The sequence below is a fragment of the Zosterops lateralis genome, assembly GCF_965231275.1.
Source record: "Zosterops lateralis genome assembly, chromosome: 31".
NCBI classification, from domain to species: Eukaryota; Metazoa; Chordata; class Aves; order Passeriformes; family Zosteropidae; genus Zosterops; species Zosterops lateralis.
This window is the reverse complement of record NC_139791.1, coordinates 1,996,153-2,016,520: the sequence shown is the minus strand read 5'-3', so window position 1 is coordinate 2,016,520 and position 20,368 is coordinate 1,996,153. Positions and strand designations below refer to the sequence as shown.

The 20,368-nt window shown below is 51.9% G+C and overlaps 2 protein-coding genes across 2 annotated transcripts in view; both read left to right on the top strand.

Annotated features, from left to right (window-relative positions):
* Positions 1–5,518: 5,518 nt before the first annotated feature.
* The window catches only part of LOC310920625 (olfactory receptor 14J1-like), a gene marked incomplete at its 3' end in the record, with an annotated part of 175,607 nt that continues 160,757 nt past the window's right edge, over positions 5,519–20,368 (top strand). The window contains exon 1 of the mRNA XM_083880690.1: positions 5,519–5,617. The remainder of the gene's footprint in view (positions 5,618–20,368) is intronic.
* Positions 6,842–7,774, top strand: LOC310920601 (olfactory receptor 14J1-like; the record flags this gene model as incomplete). Its single annotated transcript, XM_083880661.1, has 1 exon — positions 6,842–7,774. The coding sequence occupies one exon, from the start codon at positions 6,842–6,844 to the stop codon at positions 7,772–7,774; it is 933 nt and encodes a 310-aa protein (XP_083736787.1).

The following is a 20,368-nucleotide window of genomic DNA, read 5'->3' as shown; positions in this document are numbered from 1 at the left end:
AGTCTTAGCCCCACTCAGCTCCTTGACCAGTGATATCTCTGCTCTCTGGACTGACCATGACTGGATGAGGTCTCTGCACGAGCTCTCTTATTCACCTGGGGACTTCTAGAACGAGCCAGGTCAGCTGAACTGGACTTGCCACAACCTGATTCATTTTGTCTTAGCTAAAGACTGACTGTGATAAATAATCCTTTTCAGTTAAAATTAAAAAAAAAAAAAAAAAAAAAAAAAAAAAAAAACCACCAAAAAAACCAAAAGTGCTCTTAGTAATCTTTCTTGCTGGCATCTTGCAGATAGGATGACAAAGACAGTATGGATTTAATTCAAATGAGGCTTTTTACTCAATTTGATAAACTTAGTTCCCCTAGCCAGAGATGGGCCCATGTACCATTGGAGCTGCAGCATTCACGTCTAGGAGCTGCTGGGCAAAATTCACTAATATCAGGGTCTTTTATTCCAGCATGTCACAGGTTAGAAGTTACAAGTTACAACTTAACACTACAAAAGAGTAAACGATTCAACTTAAAAGCATTTCAATCAAACACACATCTTTCTGCCTCTGATGTCTCCCAAATGTTTGAGTCTTGGAGTTCAAGTAAGGTGGTGGGAAAATTGTCTTCCTATTGACAATCTTCTGCTTCTGACAAGCTGTTGGCTTGAGAGGTTATGTTGTGAATTGATTTAAACAGATGAGAAAAACATGAGAACACAAAACACTCTTGAGGGGGGTGTACATCCACCCCTCTCCTCCCCTCTTCTTGTTTTAGTGACTTTAATAGGAACAAAATACGTAATTTTGAACAAAATTAGTAAGGTGAAAATATAATTGCCTATATGCTTTGCTATTCCTCAGGGTCTCCTATTGCTGAAGGACCTCTTTTTCACAAGGAGGACTTGAAGAGCCTCTTCCAGACAAGGCTTTTCATGGCTATCTCAGAAGAAAAAGGGTTCAGCTTCTGAAAAGCCAAATCAGTTAGTCCAAGTCAGTTTCTCTAATTTTGAGCACAGAAACACCTGGATTTGACACTTTCCCTGCCAGTCAAGGCCATAGCCTGGCCAGAACTAAGACCTAGATGAGGAGGGCTTGATGGAACACTTCTGGCACCAGCCAAAGCCACAGCTTGGCCAGAGCTGAGCCTTAGACTGGGTGGGTACTGCACTACTGAGAGATGGGACTTCAAAGAGGGGATGCAAAAGGAATCCAAGCTGGGAGCCTTAAGTCAAAAGATGGGCAAAAAGGTCAGAGTCTGAGTTGAACTTAAAGTTTATTGAAGTTTAAACTGAAGTCAGGGTAAAAAGGAATTGAAATTATTGAAACCATTGAAATCAGGTATTATTCTCCCTGTACAGTGTTATATACTTGTTACAGATCAAAACAGGCCACAGCCCTAAACAGTCACAAGATTTTTCTCACAAACTACAGATAGTCTATTGTTAGCAATTTTTGGCAGCTTTTACAAAATTCTATAGTTTTAAAGCCCTTTACAATTACATAAGCAACTCCCTTCCTAGCTCTTTGTCCTTGGTTGCAGTGTAAGATGTACACAAAGTATTTATTCTATCACCATCTTCATGAACTGTTGAAACCAGGTGGGCTAGTGTTTTCCCAAGCCCCCTGCCTTTTCTGCTAATGGCCCATTAACGCCTTTGGGGTGTTTTCTGCTAATGACTTTTGGGGTGTTTTCTGCTAATGACCCATGAGTCACAGGTAACTCCCTCCAGGGGTTATCTCTGTTAATGGGCCATCAAGAACCCATTTCACACTTCTCATGCTATTGTGAGATGCTCTGCCCAGAGGGAGGAGCCAAGCATTCTCAACTGGATATAAGCTGGGATTTGGGACAGTGCAAGTAGCACTTATCCACTGGATTCCCAGAGGACCAGAGCTACCAGACCTTTCTACAGGATCACTGCTTCAGGAAGAGCACCTCACCTAGACTGCTTCCACCATCCTGCTCAGGTTGTATTCTGACTCTGTCAGTGATCCTTTGTGTTATTGTATTTATTTTATTTTACTTTTACCTTTTTACCTTTCTTCTTATTAAATTATATCTCTGACTTGGAGCCTCTCATTCATTTTGCTTTCAAACCACAACACTCTTATTCATATCTGTGCTCTCTCTACACCATGGTCTGTACCCAGCCAAGGCTAAGATATCTCGATTCACAAGCTCCACCTTCCCCCCGCTTCATCTCTTATCTGTTCTTCTATATCTCTCCCTTCCTTTTGCACTAATAAACTATTCTTTATTGATTTCTCAATTAGTCTCTGTAAGCATTGCAAAATACAATGCACTACAACAACTATGCACAAGATAACACCCAAAGCATATATGGCTGCTTTAACTAAGTTCTTTATCTGGCCACTAAGCTTGCAATGTAGAGCAAGGATATAAGTCTGTTCATTGTCATGTAGTTGCTGATGAGGGTTTTCTAACAAATTTCTTCAGAGGGAAAAATTACGAATCCTCAGAGATCAATGTCAGGGCTGGATCCTCAGGTGGTGTCACCAAGGATAATCTGAAAGGCTTCACATTCCTTGTCAGAATCCAGTTCAGTCTAGCTTCTGTGGAAACACAAGCATAACCGTGACCCCACGTAACAAAGGGGTTGATGCTGAATTTTTTCTGTTCAATTTTTTCTTTTAGGAGTAATAAAAAGTCTTTATTGAATTAAAACATTTGTTAAAGACAAAGAGGCGACCACTGGAGGCCAAGGCAAGCCCAGCCTGTCTATCCTGGCAGATTTTGTCTGGGAGAAATCCTTGCATACAGTGAATTTTGGAGAAGTACCAATTTTGGCCACGGGTGCCTGGCCAGGAGGGATGGTTCTTTTCCATAAAAAGGAAAGTCCAGAGCCCCAGTGTTTCAGGGGTGCATGAGAAGAGACCCCCAACATGTCAAGGCCAATTGGGCCAGTAAGGCCAAGCCAACCAGACCTGTTACTTGTTCCCTTGGATCCATGAGGCCCCACAGTGTCACAATGGTCGTGTCATATTGGATCCTTAGTTCCAGGAGGCCCTGCTGTGTCACACTGGCCCCTTATTTCCATGGGTCCCCACATGGTGTCACAATGGTCCCTTGCTTCCATGAGGCCTTGCAGTGTCCAAATGGTTTCCTTGGTTCCATGGAGCTGCACAATGACACAATGGCTCCCCTTGGTTCCATTAGGCTTTGCCATGTCACAGTGGCCTCACAGAGAATCTCTGATACTCTCTCACAGTATTACAATCGACCCTTGGTACAAGGAGGTCTGGAAGTGTCACAATGGTCTCCAGCATTCCATGAGGCTCTGCAATATCACAATGGACTTTTGGTTCCATGAGTCCCACACTGTTCCATGAATCCTTAGTTCCATGGGGCCCTGTAGTGTCACATTCATCTCCTTGGTTCCATGGTGCCACACATTACCACAATTGTCCCTTGATTCCATTGAGACCCACAGTGTCACTGTGGTCCGCTTGATTCCATGAGGCCCTGCCATGCTCTCATGGCCCCTTGGCTCCAGTGGGTCCCAAAGTGTCAGAATTGTCTCCACTGTTCCATGAGGCCCCACAGTGTCACTATGGTCCCCTTGGTTCCCCAGGGCCCCACAGTGTAACAATGGACTCTTGGTTCCAGGAGGTTCCTCAGTCACAGTGGCCCCTTGGCTTCATGTGGCCACATGTGGCTTGTGGTTCCATGAAGCCCAACAGAGTTGGAGTGGACCCCTGGTTCGATGAGACCTTGCTGTGTCACAATGGACATCTGGTTACGTGAGCTTTCATACTGCAAACAACCATCTCCTTGGTTCCACAGTGTCACCATGGACCCTTTGTTCCATGAAGTTACATAGTATAACATGGTCACTTTGGTTCCATGAGGTTCTGCAGTTTCAGAATGGACCCTTGGTTCCACAATGCCCCACAGTGTCACCAAGGTCTCCTTGGATCCACATTGTCACAATAGACCTTTCATTCCATCAGCCCAGCTGTGTCACAGTGGCCCCTTGGTTCCATAACTTTCTGTACTACCAACAATGGTTCTATTGTTCAAAAAAGGCCTTGCTGTGTCAGAATGGACTCTTGGTTCCATGATGCCTTTCTCTGTCACAAGGTACCTTTAATTCCATGACGTTTCTCAGTGTCCAAAGGCCCCTGGGCTCTATGAGGTTCCAGAGTGTCACAATGGTCTCCTTGGATCTGCAGTATCACAATGGACCATTGGTTCCATGTGGCTTTGCACTGTCAAAAAATATTTTGGTTCCATGAAGTTTCAAGGTGTCACAGTAGATTCCTTGGTTCTTGAGGCCCTGCTGTTATCAAACTTACGAAATATCAGAAAAAGAATCCATTACACTAATTTGCAATTAAGAGAGCATCATTTATTCAGGCTTGAGGTCTACTGTGTGGTAACTCATAATTTTGCATGGACATGCGATTGTAAATAAGTGTTATTTATATGCAGTTGCTACATCTGTACTACAATTTACCCATTTCCATAAAACCCACTCCAACTTCCAAGATTCAGTCCTGGTGTTTTTCTATCACTGCATTCTTGAGCCAGATGTCTTATCCTACAACCATCCTTGCAGAGAAAGCAGGCCCTGAATGTTCCTACACTGAATTTTCACAGGCATGCTAAAAATGGAATGAACCCTCTTGGTATCAAGTCCAAGGCTCTGTATGGCCAGGCAGAGGCAGGCAGGAGGCAGAGCTGTCAGCAAAGGAAGGGCCCAGCCAGGTGGGGCAGCCGGGGGATGACGACAGCCTGCAGGGACAGAGGCGCAGGGCATGGACACCGTAGGACAGCCTGGGCTGCACAGGGCACAGGGATGGGCAGCAGCTGCAAGGCCCTGACACAGCCAACTCCTGCAGCACTTGGGCCATGGCTGCTGGGCCTGGGCCTGAGCCATGAGCAGGAGACAAGTGACCCTTGCAGCCCTGGGGCCTCATTGCCTCCTTGGCCCTGCTCAGCAGCCTGGCAGGGGCCGCCCCATGGTGCTGCCCTTGGCATTGCACATCCCCACATCCCAGTGGCCTGGGAAGAGCCCTGATCAAGGAGGGAGGGACAGGATGTGCCTTGCCAGAGTCGGGGGTTCAGGCCTTGTAATCATGAAACACATGCAGGTTTGGTCAGCACCAGAGACACCTTTGCCTTGTTTGTCCCCACCTGTCATCACTGCCTGCAGTGTTCTGCTCTAACTGGAACCTGGGGAAACTTTCTTAGTTGTGTCCCTCATTGGGACCCATTAAAACTTCAAGAAACTTTGGAGTTTGAATCTGACTTTGAGTTCTCGAAAAGTTTTTGAAACACTCTCAGGAACTGACAACACTGTAAACAACACCAAAGCCCCAAGAGGCTCATTAAAGTCCATGTGCTTTTCCTGTGCAGCTGAGCTGGGCTGGGCTCCTGGCACAGAGGCAGGTCCTGGCAATCAAGAGCTTCAAAAAGACATTTATCCTGAGGAGCAGCTCCTCTCCCAGCCCAGAAGGGCTGAGGGCTCTGCCTGCAGGTACCTGAGAGGAGTGAAGCAGAGGCTCAAAGCAAATGGAAGGACAATTCTGAGATTATTCACAGATAAATCTTCACACCTTCTGAAAATTCTGAGCTTCTTCATGAAGAACTCATCTGACACAGTAAGTCTGTGGCTGCAGGGATCTCCTAAAGCTGACCCAGGACAGGACTGACAGCACTGTAAGGATGGCTCTGCTGCCCTTTCTGCTTTGGGGGAGGATGTGCTCCAGAGCGGGGCTGCCCTGGGCACCGTCAGAGGGACAGGGCAGGACGGCTCCTGCTGCCAGGGACGGCTGCAGGGGCTGAGGCTGGGGCTGCAGCCAGGGCTGCCCAGGGCTGTGGTGCAGAGCAGGTGCTGCAGCCCTGAGGGCTCTTGGCCAGGCCAGGGCATCTGCCACCTGCCAGGGGCAGCTCTCAGCCTGCCTAGGAGCTGACCATGGACTGTGGGGAGAAGTTGGAGGTGGAAGGAGCGACCCCCATCAGGGCAGATTCCTCCTGCTGTGGAGACGGTGCTGCATGGCCAGGGCTGCTCTCAGCTTTCTCCTACAGGAAAGGGAAAGGGGCTGTCAGGGTTGTCTGTGTCACTGAGACTCCTGCACTGTCACCCTGGGGATCAGCAGATCTACCTCAGATCTCCTTCAGAAAATGCTTCCTCACCCTCCTCGGCCTACAGACAGCACCAGCAGTTGCACCTCTAGATGTGTTGGCTTGCAGCATCTCTGTTTGTCTGAGCTGCCCTTAAGGCCCTGCAGCCAGGGAGATGCCCCTGGGCAATGGCCTGTGCTGGGAGGGGTGTGCAGGGCAGAGCTGAGCCCCCAGGTCTGGGCTGTGCTCTGAGCACTGGCAGGGACAAGGCTTGGATAGAGAGAAACAGCTCCCAGTAGGCTCAACTCCAGACAGCAGAGATCGAGATCATCCCCTGGAATGTGTCTCTGGCTAGCTGCAAAAGGGAAAGAGAGGAGGGTTTAGGGAAATTGACTTTGGACCCTTCAAAAAGACTACTTATTTTCCAAGAAAGTTTTAATTGAAATCACCCTGAAATTGAGGGAGGTGTAATGAGCAAAGGGCACCTCCGTGGGACCAGCATTTTCGAGTGTGCTGAGGCACAGGGAGCTCTGTTTTCCCTCTGGGCTACTCAGTGTTCATGCTAAGAGCAGTGCTTAAGATGAAGCAACAGTTCAGCAGGCGCAGAAACCCGAACTCAAAAATGTTAAGCAAAGTTCTCTCAAGGGAACAGAAGTGATTTTGAGGGGATTCCAAATACAATATAAAGGAATGACTCATGGAAATCTGTCTCAGCTTGTCAATGTCTTCTTTCAACAGCCCACCATGCCCAGAGTGAAGAAATGCCCAACAGTAGCTCCATCAGCCACTTTCTCCTGCTGCCATTGGCAGACACACGGCAGCTGCAGCTCCTGCACTTCTGCCTCTTCCTGGGCATCTCCCTGGCTGCCCTCCTGGGCAACGGCCTCGTCATCAGCGCTGTGGTCTGTGGCCACCACCTGCACAGCCCCATGTTCTTCTTCCTGCTCCACCTGGCCCTCACCGACCTGGGCTCCATCCTCACCACTGTCCCCAAAGCCACGCACAATTCCCTCTGGGACACCAGGAACATCTCCTACACAGGATGTGCTGCACAGCTCTTTCTGTTTCTATTTTTTATTTCAGCAGAGTATTCCCTGTTGACCATCATGTGCTACGACCGCTACGTGTCCATCTGCAAACCCCTGCACTATGGGACCCTCCTGGGCAGCAGAGCTTGTGCCCACATGGCAGCAGCTGCCTGGGCCACTGGCTTTCTCAATGCTCTGCTGCAGACGGCCAATATATTTTCCCTGCCCCTGTGCCATGGCAATGTCCTGGGCCAGTTCTTCTGTGAAATCCCACACATCCTCAAGCTCTCCTGCTCACACTCCAAACTCAGGGAATTTGGGATTGTTATGGTTGGTGCCTCTTTAGCTTTTGGTTGTTTTGTGTTCATTGTTTTCTCGTATGTGCAGATCTTCAGGGCTGTGCTGAGGATCCCCTCTGAGCAGGGACGGCACAAAGCCTTTTCCACCTGCCTCCCTCACCTGGCCGTGCTCTCCCTGTTCCTCAGCACTGCAGCATTTACCTACCTGAAGCCTCCCTCCATCTCGTCCCCATCCCTGGATCTGGCCCTGTCAGTTCTGTACTCGGTGGTGCCTCCAGCCCTGAACCCCCTGATCTACAGCCTGAGGAACCAGGAGCTCAAGGCTGCAGTGTGGATAATGATCTCTGGACAAATTCAGAAACACTAAACTGCTGGCCAGTTTCTTCCAATACTTGTAATAAAAGTCATTTTTGATAGCACATGTTGATTTGCTTGTTGGGTATTTTTCCTCTGTTTTAGTTTTCACTGATGTTCGCAAACAAGGCCACTGTTTGACCCCTTCTTTTGTTTCTTTGCACATTTATTGTGGCCTAGACTGTGTCCATAAGGAGCTGTGCTCTCAGGAACTTTAAATGAATTAAAGGATCTCCAAATAAGGTTTTCTCCAGAGATCCCCCTTTTCTTCTCTCCTTGTGGGCTGCAGCAGCAATGTCTGTGTGCAGAGCTGGGGGAGATCAGGGCTGGCACAGCAGATGTGCCCAGCACCAGCAGCCCTTGGTGTTGCCAGTGCTGCTCCCGTGGCCCTGCCCCGCTGCCCTCCTGGCCCTGGTGTTGCTGTAGGGCCTGAGGGCTCTCGGGGCCGGGTACAGGGCTGGGGGTGGCAGTGCCGGGGCTGCAGCAGGGACAGGCCATGGGCACTGCTGGGGCAGCGCTGATGCCTCAGGGCAGGGCCTGGGGGCTCCAGGCTCCTTGCCCAGGCTCTCTCCAAACACGGCCAGGCCAAGGCTCAGCACAGAAAAGCCCCGTGAGCAGCCCCAGGGTGGCCGTGGGCAGGCAGGGGACAAACAGCATCACACCATGGGAACATCCCTTGGGGAGCAGGATCATCCTCCAAGCGCTTCAGGAATTGTCTGCAGGCTCCTGCAGTGCCTGGTGCTGTTCCTGTGCCAGAGGCACCACAGGCCAGGGGGGCACATCTGGGCTGCTGTGTCTGGCTGTGGGGCTCCCTGTTCTGGGCAAGGAGGAGGGGCTGGAGAGGCTCTGCAGGACTGACAGGATGGACTTTGAGGCTGTGAGGAGAAGCTGAGGGACCTGGGCTGCTGCACCTTCTGAAGAGGAGGCCCAGGGCTCATCCTGATACTGCTGCAAGGGTGGTTTCAGAGAATCACAGAATCAGCAAGGTTGCAAAAGACCTTGGAGATCATCAAGTTCAACCTCTGCCCTGACACCACCTTGTCTCCCCTGAGCCTCCTCTTCTCCAGGATAAACATCCCCAGCCCCCTCAGCCACTCCTCACAGGACTTGTGTTCCAGACCCCTCACCAGCCTTGTTTCCCTTCTCTGGACACACTCCAGCCCCTCCGTGTCCTTCCTGAATTGGGGGCCCAGAACTGGACACAGCACTCAAGGTCCTGCCAACCAGTGCTGAGCACAGGGGAAGAATCACTGCCCTGCTCCTGCTGGCCACACCATTCCTGATCCAGGCCAGGGGCATTGGCCTTCTTGGCCACCTGGGCACACTGCTGCCTCATGTCCAGCCTGCTCTCCAGCACTGCCCCAGGGCCCTTTCTGCCTGGCCACTTTCCAGCCACTCTGGCCCCAGCCTGTAGCACTGCAGGGGTTGTTGTGGCCAAAGGGCAGGACCCGGCCCTTGGTCTTGTTCAACCTCCCATGGCTGGATTTGGGCCCTGGATCCAGCCTGTCCAGGGCCCTGTGCTCAGCCCTCCTACCCTCCAGCAGATCCACACTCACACCCAGCTTGGTGTCCCCTGCAAATCTGCTGATGGTGGACTCAATCCCCTCATCCAGACCATCAATGCAGATCCTGAAATCCACGCTGGCTGGCTCTGATCCCTGGGCCATCCTGTGGGTGCCCTGTGATGGCACTCAAGGTTATCTGTTCCATAACCTCTCCAGGCACCCAGGTCAGGCTGACAGGCCTGGAGTTCCCCAGATCCTCCTTCCAGCCCTTCTTGGGGATGGGCTCACATTGGCCCCTCCAGTCCTCTGGCACATCCCTGGGGAGCCAGGACTGATGAGAAATGCTGGAGAGCAGCTTGGGGAGCTCATCCACCAGCTCCCTCCTGCCTCCAGGATGGATCCCATCTGGTTCCACAGACACCTGTGAGCATCTGAGTGGCTCAGCAGGTCAGCAGCTGCTTCTTCCTGGATTACAGGGGGGCTCTTCTGCTTCCTGTGTCCACCTACCAGCTCAGGAGAGCACTTGTCCTGGGGACAGCCTGTCTGATTGTTGAAACCTGAGGCAAAGAAGGGGTTAAGTACCACAGGCTCTTCCTCATCTTTGGTAACCATATACCCCCCAAATAAAGAATGGAGGTTTTCCTTACGCCTCTCTTTGCCATTAATTTATTGATTAAAAGATTTTTAGTATCTTTCACAGAAGCAGACAGGTTAAATTCTAATTGAGCTTACAACTTCCTAATTTTCTTTTTGCATGACCTAACAACATCCTCATGCATTTCCGGAGTTGCCTTCCACTCTGTCACAAGGGGATACACCCTCTTATTTTCCCCTGAGTTCCTGAAAAAGTTCCATGGGGAGCAAGGGCAGTAATTTTACTCTCTGGCTTTTATTTGGGCACACAGCCTGCCCCTATATCTTCAAAATTTACATCTTGAAGTGTTGCCATCCTTACTGGACCCCTTTGTTTTTAAGGGCTCTTTCCCGTAAAAAAAATCAGTACCTGATTTGGCACTCCCCAAATCTGCATCCTGAACAGGCTGAATGCTGCTCTCTCTATGTCCAGTGTAGAAGTTTTGTTGACACCCCTCCTTCTTTAAAAGAATATTTAAAATCTTAATCATTTCATCGTCACTGTACCCCAAACACCCTCTGACCACAACATCTCCCACCAGCCCTTCTGTATTTGTGAACAGCAGCAGACAGGGCTTTCCTTGGCACTGGGAAGAGAAGGAAACCTCCCCAAAGTGCAGCTTGGAAGGTTCAGGCTGGAGCTGAGGAAAAAGCAAAGTCCCTGGCAGGGCAGAATTTTGTTGCAGAAGGTGTCCCAGCGTGAGGCTGGGCCATGGGCTGGCTCTGTGTGCCAGGAGCCGGCAGCGCTGGGTGCAGGGAGCCCAGGGAGGGCACAGAAATGCTGGGCTGAGAAATGCTGGGGGGACAGTGAGATGGGCCTGTGCAGCTGGCCAGGGCACAGCAGCAGCAGCACAGGGGGCACAGCCTGCAGGACACATGGCCAAGGGCTGGGCAGGGCTGGCAGGGCCACAGGCACCCAGGCCTTTGTCCCCTGGGCTCTGGCAGCGCCTCTGGAGGCCCCACAGGAGGAACTTTCCTTTCAGGGCCTGCACTTTGCTTCTGCCTGGCCCCTCCCTGAGGAGGCTGCCAGGCCTTGCAGCTTGAGGACATTTGTCCTTGCTGCCCCTGCCATCCCAGTGCCCCACCAAGAGCCCCGAGCCACCTGCAAGGGACAGGCCCTGCTGTCCCAGCCCTGGGCTCAGCCCTTGGCCTTTCTGCTGCCTCCAACCAGCCCAGGCCTTGCTCAGCATTGCAGTTCCCTGCTCACAGCCTTGGCCTCCCTGCAATCCTGCCCTCAAGGATCTGCTCTCACCAGTCCCTGGGGAGCCTTTGGCACTCCCTGCCCTCACTGGGGTCCAGGGATGCTCCAAGGGACTTGGGGTTTTGCTTCTGACTCCTTGAGCAGCTTCTTCAGCCTTCTCTCACTGCCTGGGGCTCCTGGACTCAGCCCCAAATCCAGCGTGGGCTTCATGAAAATACAGAAAGCCTTGAGGAGCTCTTTGTCTTCCTTCAGTTTTCTTCACGTCTCCTGGGCTTGTGCAGGTGATTGGAGTCAGTTTGGAGTTCTCTTAAGGAGGCAGATTTCAAATTGCATGTCATGATTTATTTTTTTTTTAATCAAAGATGTAATTTTTTAAATTTTTCAATTCTTAGAAATGGTGACTGAAACATTCCCCAAGTGAACTTAATGGTGAATGTCTCCTTAAGAGATCTGAGCACAGAGAAGAATGAGCCCCTTGTGTTCTGACCCTGCTCTTTGGACAACCTGCTCCTCACTCAAGGTCACCATGTCTGACATTGCCCACCCTGGGACTGAAATCCCAACACATTAAAAAAAGAGTGAGTTTTTCTTGGTAATTAAAACTTAATTAATTAGTAATATTATAATCATATATTTCTTATTTATAATCTCACTCTGTATTTTATTACCTATTTTCAATACGTATATTAAAAAACTATACAGTTTAGTAACTAAAAATTTTTGGCTATTAGTTCTAAGCAACACAATTCCCTTCATTTATTAATTGATCACGACTGGCTATTGATTTCTCCCTCTCCATGCTAATAGGACTTATGTGTTTTTTTTGTCTTTTTGTCATCTTTTTAATCATTTACTCCAACAGCAAAAAAAGGGCCATTTTGGGTTTCATGGAGACATTTCTGGGGCACATTTAGGGCAGTTTTGAGTCTGGGAAGGGAATCTGGAGAGAACTTGAGGCTCTGGAGGACACCTGAAGAAGCTGGGTGGGCACTTGTGTTATGAATAAAAATGGGCAGAGAAAATATTAATCTCCATAAAACGCCTTTATTGATCAGCTCTTTCAATATTTGCTCGAGGGGTTTTTGGCTGCCCATGCGTCGTGAAGGAGGAGGGCTTTTTTCAGCTCTGCTGCAGGCAATTCAACAGAGTGGGAGAACTCGCCCTCGCTAGGAGCAACCCCAGGGTTCTGACAGTTCTTTGTTTTCTCCTGTGGTCTCATCTCTGGTTTGGTCTTTTTAACTTACAGCTAGTAAGCAAAACTGGAGAAATCAGCTCTTTTGATCCTTCAGGGTCCACACGGCTTAGCATTAGTTCTTATGCGTTTCAATTTTACTTGGTTTTTATTTTATAAGGGGTTTTTGGTGTTAAACTTTATCCCGAGATGCACCTGGAGTCCTTTATTTGCATGCGGGATCAGCTGGGGCGGGCGGAGACCGGGGGCTTTTGCGGCCGCGTGGCAGTTTTGCCACAGTCATGGCGTTTCGGTCTCACGCTGCCTCACAGCGGCAGCAACGTTTGCGGGGGTTCAGGCCAGGGCTTGTGAGGTGGGGGGTGGAACGTGGCGAGCGTGGATTTCTTTCTTTTGGAACGGGGCGGCAGTTCGGCCCGGGGCGGGTGGCATGGCGGCTGCGGGCGGCCGGGGCTCTTCTTCTCGGCTCCGGCACGGGGGAACGGCTGGGGGCTGGGGCTGCTCTTCCCCTCTCTGGTTTCGGCGGGGGTGTCGGCAGCCTCTGGGTCGGCGGCTGACTGCGGGGGTCGGGGCGGGAAGCTCCGCAGGCTCTGGGTTTTCCCCCACCGGCTCTCGGGCCGCGGACGGGGCTGGGGAGGGGCTTCTCCGCGGCTGCGGGCGGCCGGCTCTTTCCTCTCCCGCTCTGTCGTTGGGGTGGGGGGGGGCGCGGCGCCGAGCATCTCTGAAGGGAACGGGCTCCTGCCCCAGAGGTCTGCATTTAAGGTGGTCTGAGGGGTGCCACGGAGGTGGCTTTTCACTGTTACATTACAGGATAAACATTTTAAATTTTTTTTATCACTTCGAGGGGCACTTAGAGATTCTGTCGGACAATTTGGGGTCCGGGGGAGCACTTGGGGGTCCAGGGGGAACTTGGGGGTCAGGGAGGGGAATCTGGGGCCCTTCGGGGTCCGGGCGGGCACTTGGGGAGCTCTGCGGGGACTCTCTGGGGCGCGGGGGATGAGGGGAGTTGTAGGCGCGGGTAAAACACGGTTTAACGAGGCTGCGGAGCATCACGGGAGTTCGAGGCGCAGCTCCAACAGCTCTGGGTGGGGCGCGGGGCATGACGGGAGATGGAGTTACGGCTGGAAAAGCGTTTTCCGTTCACCGCGGAGCATGCTGGGAGCTGTAGTCCCGGAAGTGGCTTGAGCGGGGCGATTGTGGGTCCGGGAAGGCACTTGGGGGACACTTCTGCGTCCGAGCCGCGACTTGAGGTCCTCGGGGGGACCGTAAACGGTTCGGGAGCACTTGGGGGGAGCTTGGGGAGCTCTGTCTGGGCTCTTTAGGGCGCGGGGCACGGCAGGAGGTTTAGGCGTGGAACTGTGTTATGAGGGGCTCTGAGGCCGCGGGGGATGGTACGAGATGAATTCCCAAAAGTGCCCGTAACGGGAATCTGTGGGGTTGGAGCATTCAGGGGATCTTGGAACAGTTTCTGGGGGTCCGAGTGGGTGCTGAGGGGCCACCTGGGGATCCTGGAGGGTCTGGGGGACACTTACTCAGTTCAACGTGTTTATTTGCTGATGAAATATATGTATTACATTTGAAAGTTTGTATTCTACAGACATAAGTTCCATATACACAGATATCAATAGACATAAGTGCAAAAGCTGATATTCCATGTAAGAGGATGATGTTCTATACTGTTAAGAGTAAAACCAAACCAAAACAAAGAAAAAATAAAACAACTGGGGTTAACAATGAGTGAGAAAGGCACAGAAAAGGTTGTTATGCCACTGTAAACTTTCATCTGAGTCTACATTGCAAATAACACAGACACCCCATCTGAAGGAGGATTTCTCCTCAGGAGAAATGTCTTTCTGAAACTTTTCTTGGTTGTCAGGAGCTGCCTCTGTACCAGGAGCCCAGCCCAGCTCAGCAGCACAGGAAAAGTACAAGGACTTTAATGACCCTCCCGTGGATTTGGTGTTGTTTACATCAGACTCAGTCCCTGAGAGCATGTTCAAAAAACTTCTCAAGAACTCAAAATTAACTTGAAACCCTGAAGTTTCTTGAAGTTTTAATGGGACCCACAGAGAGACTCAATGGGGAAAGTGTCCCCAGGTTCCAGTTAGAGCAGAACACTGCAGGCAGTGATGACAGGTGGGGACAAACAAGGCAAAGGTGTCTCTGATGCTGAGCAAACCTACATGTGTTTCAGGAATGCCAAAGGCCAAGGCCTGAGCCCCAGCCCCTGCCAAGGCACATCCTGTCCCTCCCTCAGTGCTCAGGGCTCTTCCCAGGCCACTGGGATGTGGGGATGTGCAATGCCAAGGGCAGCACCATGGGGCAGCCCCTGCCAGGCTGCTGAGCAGGGCCAAGGAGGCAATGAGGCCCCAGGGCTGCAAGGGTCACTTGTCTCCTGCTCATGGCTCAGGCCCAGGCCCAGCAGCCATGGCCCAAGTGCTGCAGGAGTTGGCTGTGTCAGGGCCTTGCAGCTGCTGCCCATCCCTGTGCCCTGTGCAGCCCAGGCTGTCCTACGGTGTCCATGCCCTGCGCCTCTGTCCCTGCAGGCTGTCGTCATCCCCCGGCTGCCCCACCTGGCTGGGCCCTTCCTTTGCTGACAGCTCTGCCTCCTGCCTGCCTCTGCCTGCCCACACACAGCCTTGGGCTTGGTACAGAAAGGGTTAAATCAGCTTTTACTCTGCCTGTGACCTTTTAGCACATGAACAAGTCTTGCAGGGCCTGCTTTCCCAGCAAGGACAGTTGTAAGACAAGTAGAAGACATCTGTCTCAGAAGTGCAGGGATAGGTAAAACAAGGAGTAAATCTGGGAACTTGGGGTAGGTGTTATGGTAATGGCTAAATTGTAGTACACATGTAGCACCTGTATATAAGGTCACTCTTTTAGAATAACATGTCCATTAAAGGTATGAGTTACCATGGGATAGAAATGAACCATCTGTCTTTCTAGGTCCCATGGCCAAAATTGATAGTCCCCCATAAAAGTTCCCTACATGCAAGGATTCTCCCAGACAAAAGCTGCCAGGACAGAGAGCTCTGGCTGGCTTTGGCCCCTGGTGATCATTTCTGATCTCAAGAAAACCCTGAGCAAAGTATTTGAATGGGTTTGACTACTGGAATATCAATGAATCTGTCGTCCTCTGAAAAATTCAGTTCCTTTTCTGAACATATGTGTCTTTTTTTCTTATTGTTCATCATGCATTGAATATTTTTTTCTGCTAAAAAATATTGCTATTATTCCACTAGTGTTATCTGACACAAAACACCTCCTCTACCCTTGGATCCAGGACACCTGTAGAAGCAAACACAATAAAGAATGCAGCAGGAATTCTTGGTCTCTGCTCCCATCTGTCCCATCTCCTCTGGAGCTGGAGGTGCAGCCCCAGCACTTGGGAGGGCTCCAGGGGTCACCAGCTCAGCTCCCACACAGAGAACCTGCACACCCTGGGGTGCCCCTTTCAGCCTCAGTGCCCAGAGCCTTTCTGACACCTTCCCCTGGAGCTGCTGCTTCCCTGCAGCCCCGGCCATGGACAGCAGCAGAACCTGGTGTGTCCCGAGCAGCAGAGCCAGCTCAGGGCCCTGTGGGGAGCAGGGCTGGGGCAGCAGGACAAGGCAGCCCAGGCAGCCAGGGCACACCCAGCTGGGGAAAGGGATGTCCAGGGAGAAGAGCAAGGGAGTGTTTCTGTGCCTGCAGGGAGGAATGCAGAGGAAGCTGCTGCTGCAGGCCCCAGCTCTGGCCAGGCCCCTCTCTCCCCTGCCCAGGGCTGCTGTGCTGGCCTGGGGAGAGGGGCTGGCACTGGGTGGGCAGAGGCAGCCTGTGCTGGGCATCTCCTGGAGCCAGGAGCAGGAGTTGTGCACTGTCACTGAGCTCCATTTCCCCTGCCCTGGGGAGCTCTAGCCCTGGGGCTGATGTGGAGGCTGACCTCCCTCTCTGCCCCTCAGCAGCTGCTGAGCCCTTCAAGGGGGCCAGGGCTGTGGGGTGAGTGCACCCAGTGCTGGAGCAGCCCAGAGCAGGCACTGCCATGGAGCTCATTCAGAATGGGCTGGGCTGGGTCATTGTGACACTTCAGGGCCTCCCAGAACCAAGGAGAGCAGTGTGGCACTGCAAGGGCTCCTGGAATCAAGGAACTGTTGTGACACAGGGGAGGCCAATGGAACCAAGTGATCCATTGTGACATTGAGGGGCCTCAAGGAACCAAGGGGACATTATGACACTTCAGGGCCTTGTGAAAGCAAAGGGGATCCTTGTGGCACTGTGGGGTCTTGTGTAACCAAGGGCTAGTGTGGCACTGCAGGGCCTCATGGAACCAAGGGCCATTTTCAAACTGCAGAGCCAAATAGACCATTGGGACACTGTGGGGTCTGATTGAACTGATGAGAATATTGTGACATAGTGAGACCTTATGGAAACAAGGATCCATTGGGACACTTTGGGTTCTCCTGTAACCAGGACTCCAGTTGTGACACTGCAGAGCCAAGGAGATCATTATGATACTACAGGGTCTCATGGAACCAAGGGGCCCTTTTGTCATGTTGGGGCCACATGGAACCAAGGAGCCATTGCAACACTCTTACCAACAGTCAGAAAAATAAAAAAAGAAACTGCTTAACACCAAAGGAGCAGGAAGAATTTATTCGGCCAGATGCACAAGGGGGAATAGATCCTCCCAAATATGTGTTCTGAGTACAGGAAAGTTCTTGCTTACAGACTGTATTGTACAGAGATATTCAGTGATTGTCAGAGAATAAACATATGATAATCATTTCCCTGAAATCCTTTCATATTTTCTCTCCCTTTCACAGTTGTGTTCTTGTCTCCTGGGTGTATCTTTGGTGGTCCCTGGTGGTTGGTGATGCCAGAGTCACACCTGACTGCCCAGTGAACCCTTAAATGTTGGCACAACTGGAGCTGGTTGCTTTCCAATTCCCTTTCTTACACAATGGGCAGTTCCATGGCCCAATGGGTTTGGAAGAACAACCATCGTGTGTGTTCACAAGGTGGAGATGGTTTTACATCTGGTTACATCAGAGCCTCTCTTCTCTTCAAGCCTTCCTAAGCCTCACAGTGGTGTCTCCTGGAATTCCATCTCCCTCCCCATCCCCCAGCAGCCCTGCCTTTCCCTCCTCCAGCCTTGGTCTCCAGCACAGCCATGGAGGCTCTTTGGGCTCTGGACTTTTCCTGCAGCCACCAAGGCCAGCTGAACTCTGCCCTTCCCACAGCCAGCCCTGCCCAGCCCAGGCAGTGCCCAGCAATTCCCTGTCTGTGCCTGGCCTTGCTGCCCCCCCCCAGCAGCAGCTCCGTGGCCCCTTTGTGCCGCGCTGGCCCAGCCATGGTGCCACAGCCCCTGTGCAGGCCCAGGGCAGGACAGGAGCCCTGCGGGTGGGAACGGCCCCTGTGCCGTGGTGCCCACGGCAGCCTTGGGGCTCTGTGCCCCACGGCCTCCCTGCTGGGCAGCCTCTGCCAGCTCCTGCACAGACTGTGGCCCCTGTGGGCCTGCACAGACAGCCCTACCCCGGGCTCTGCCGGGCTCTGGGCCAGCAGAGAGGCCGGGCAGGGCTGGCCATGGCCGGGAACAGCCCTGAGCCCCACAGGAGGATGGAGCTGGGCCACAGCCAAAGTGCCCCCAGACCTGGGCCCAGCAGCCAGGGCTGCCAACGCCTGGGGACAGAGGCTGCCATTGGGGACAAATGTCCTGGGCCCCCTCCCTGCTCTGTCCGTGCCACCAAGGGCACAGAGCAGCCTCCTCTCTGGGCCACTTGCCTGTTTTCAATGCCTTCCCCAGGCGCTGGCCCTGCCCCACAAGGCCTGGGCTGAGTCCTGCCCCTGCACGCTCCCCCAGGCTGAGATGGACACTGATGGTTTCTGTGCCAGGCTCTCTCAGCCCAGCCCAGCTCCCTGCCAGCTCTGCCAGCTGCCCTGAGCTCTGTGCAGCACCAAGGGCCTCTCCCCAGCACAGCCCAGCCGGCTCTGGCCCCACAGCTCTGCTCAGCCCAGGCTGCTCTGGGCAGGGGCCCCACGGCCTCAGCCCCTCTCAAGGGCACAGCAGCAGCTGCAGCTCACACAGGGCTCAGCCCCAGCCATGGGGGAGCCTGCCTGGCCAAAGGAAAAGGAGGCTCCCTGGGTGCCCTGCTCTCCTCTGCAGGAGATCCTGAGAGCTCTGCAGCCCCTGCTGCCATCCCATCTGCCCAGGCCAGCACAACAGCCCCTTGTGCCTTTGTGGCCCTTAGGAGCTGTTCCTGCTCCAGGCCCAGGGCCCATCCCAGAGCTGGGGCAGCCACAAAGCTGTGCCCATTTCTGTTCATTGCTGCTCTGATCAGGATGGATCCTCAGCCACTTGCAGATTGCTGATGAATTTTACTTTTCCAGAGGCCTCTTCATTCTTGAGCTCTTCAGTTGAGAAATTCCTTGACAAAGGTTCTTCAACATTTGTTCAAAACACCCAAACAAGACAAGCCTCTGGGAATAACTCAATTGTTCAATTCTTCTGTGGTTTATTAGACAGATTTCAGAAGTGTATTCAAAGTGAATATACTGTATTGTAACAAATGTATTGAGAATTGTCTTGTCTTTTTAAGTTTTCCTGTTTAAAGATTGGTATCAGCATTTCCCAGTGATATTGATACCACACACCTCCTAGTGCAGTCTGAATAGATCTGAAAATCAAGACCCTTCATGGCTGACAATCAATCACACTTTGTCCCCACCCCTCTCCCCACCATTTCTCTTATCCTACCTCTGGGACTCCTATGGATCAGGAATGTTGTGGCCATTAGGAGCAGGGCAGTGATTCTTCCCCTGTGCTCAGCACTGGTGAGGCAGCACCTCATGTGTTGTTTCCGGTTCTGGGCCCAATTTAGGTCTTTTTCTTCTTCCCAATTAGGAACAGTTCCCAGTATTTCTTCCCAATTTAGGAAGGACATGAAGGGGCTGGAGCATCTCCAGAGAAGGGCAAGAACACTGGTGAGGGGTCTAGAACACAGGTCCTGTGAGGAAGGAGCTGGGGTTGTTTATCCTGGAGAAGAGGAGGCTCAGGGGAGACATCATCACTCTCTACAACTTCCTGACAGGAGGGTGCAGCCAGGGGGGTCAGGATCTTCTCCCAGGGAACAGCGACAGGATAGGAAGACACAGCCTTAAACTGCACCAGGGGAGGTTTAGGCTGGACATGATGAAATGATCTTCACAGAAAGGGTGATTGGACATTGGAATGGGCTGCCCAGGGAGGTGAATGAGTCACCAACCCTGGAGGTGTTTAAGGAAGGATTGGATGTGACATTTGGTGCCTTGGTCTGTGTGACAAGGTGGTGTTGGGTCACAGGTTGGACTTGCTGATCTCCAAGGGGTTTTTTTAACCTGGTTAATTCTGTGATTCAATGATAATTGTGTCACTTTAGAGCCCCAGGGAAGCAAGGTCCCATTGTGACACTGTGGGGCTAAATGGAAGCAAAGAGTCCATTGTGACACTCTGCATCCTTGCAGAACCGTGGAGGCCACTGTGACACTGTGGGGCCTTGTTGAGCCAAGGAGACCCTTGTGAGACCCTGGGGCCCAATGGAACCAAGGGACCACTGTGACACTGGAGGGGCTCATGGAACTAAGGGAAAAATTATGACACTCTGATGCCCCACAGAACCAAGGGTCCCTTGTGACACTGCAGGATCTTGTGTAACCATGGCCCCATTGTGACACTGTGCCACCAGGGAATCTATTGGGGCACTCTGGGGCTACATGGAACCAAGGGACCACTGTGACCCTGCAGTGTTGGAGTCCAGGACATCCCCTTGGATGACCTGGGACCCGATGAAGGGAATTTGAGCCCTGGACACGGGGGTGTGGAGCCAGTCCAGAGGGGTCGGAGACCTTGTCACAGAGCCCAGGAGAACACCGGGTTTGATTTTAGTCCATGGGAGAGACTTCCAACACAGAGAGAGGAATTGCAAATCACCAGGAAGTGAAAACAGTAGTTTAGCACAGTAGAAGATGCAAAATTCAGTAGTTTTAGGGTTTTTAGAATAGAAGTAAATGGGGAACAAAATGGTGGAATTTGGGTGGTACCTTGTTTCCCTCTCCTTCTTCCTCGTC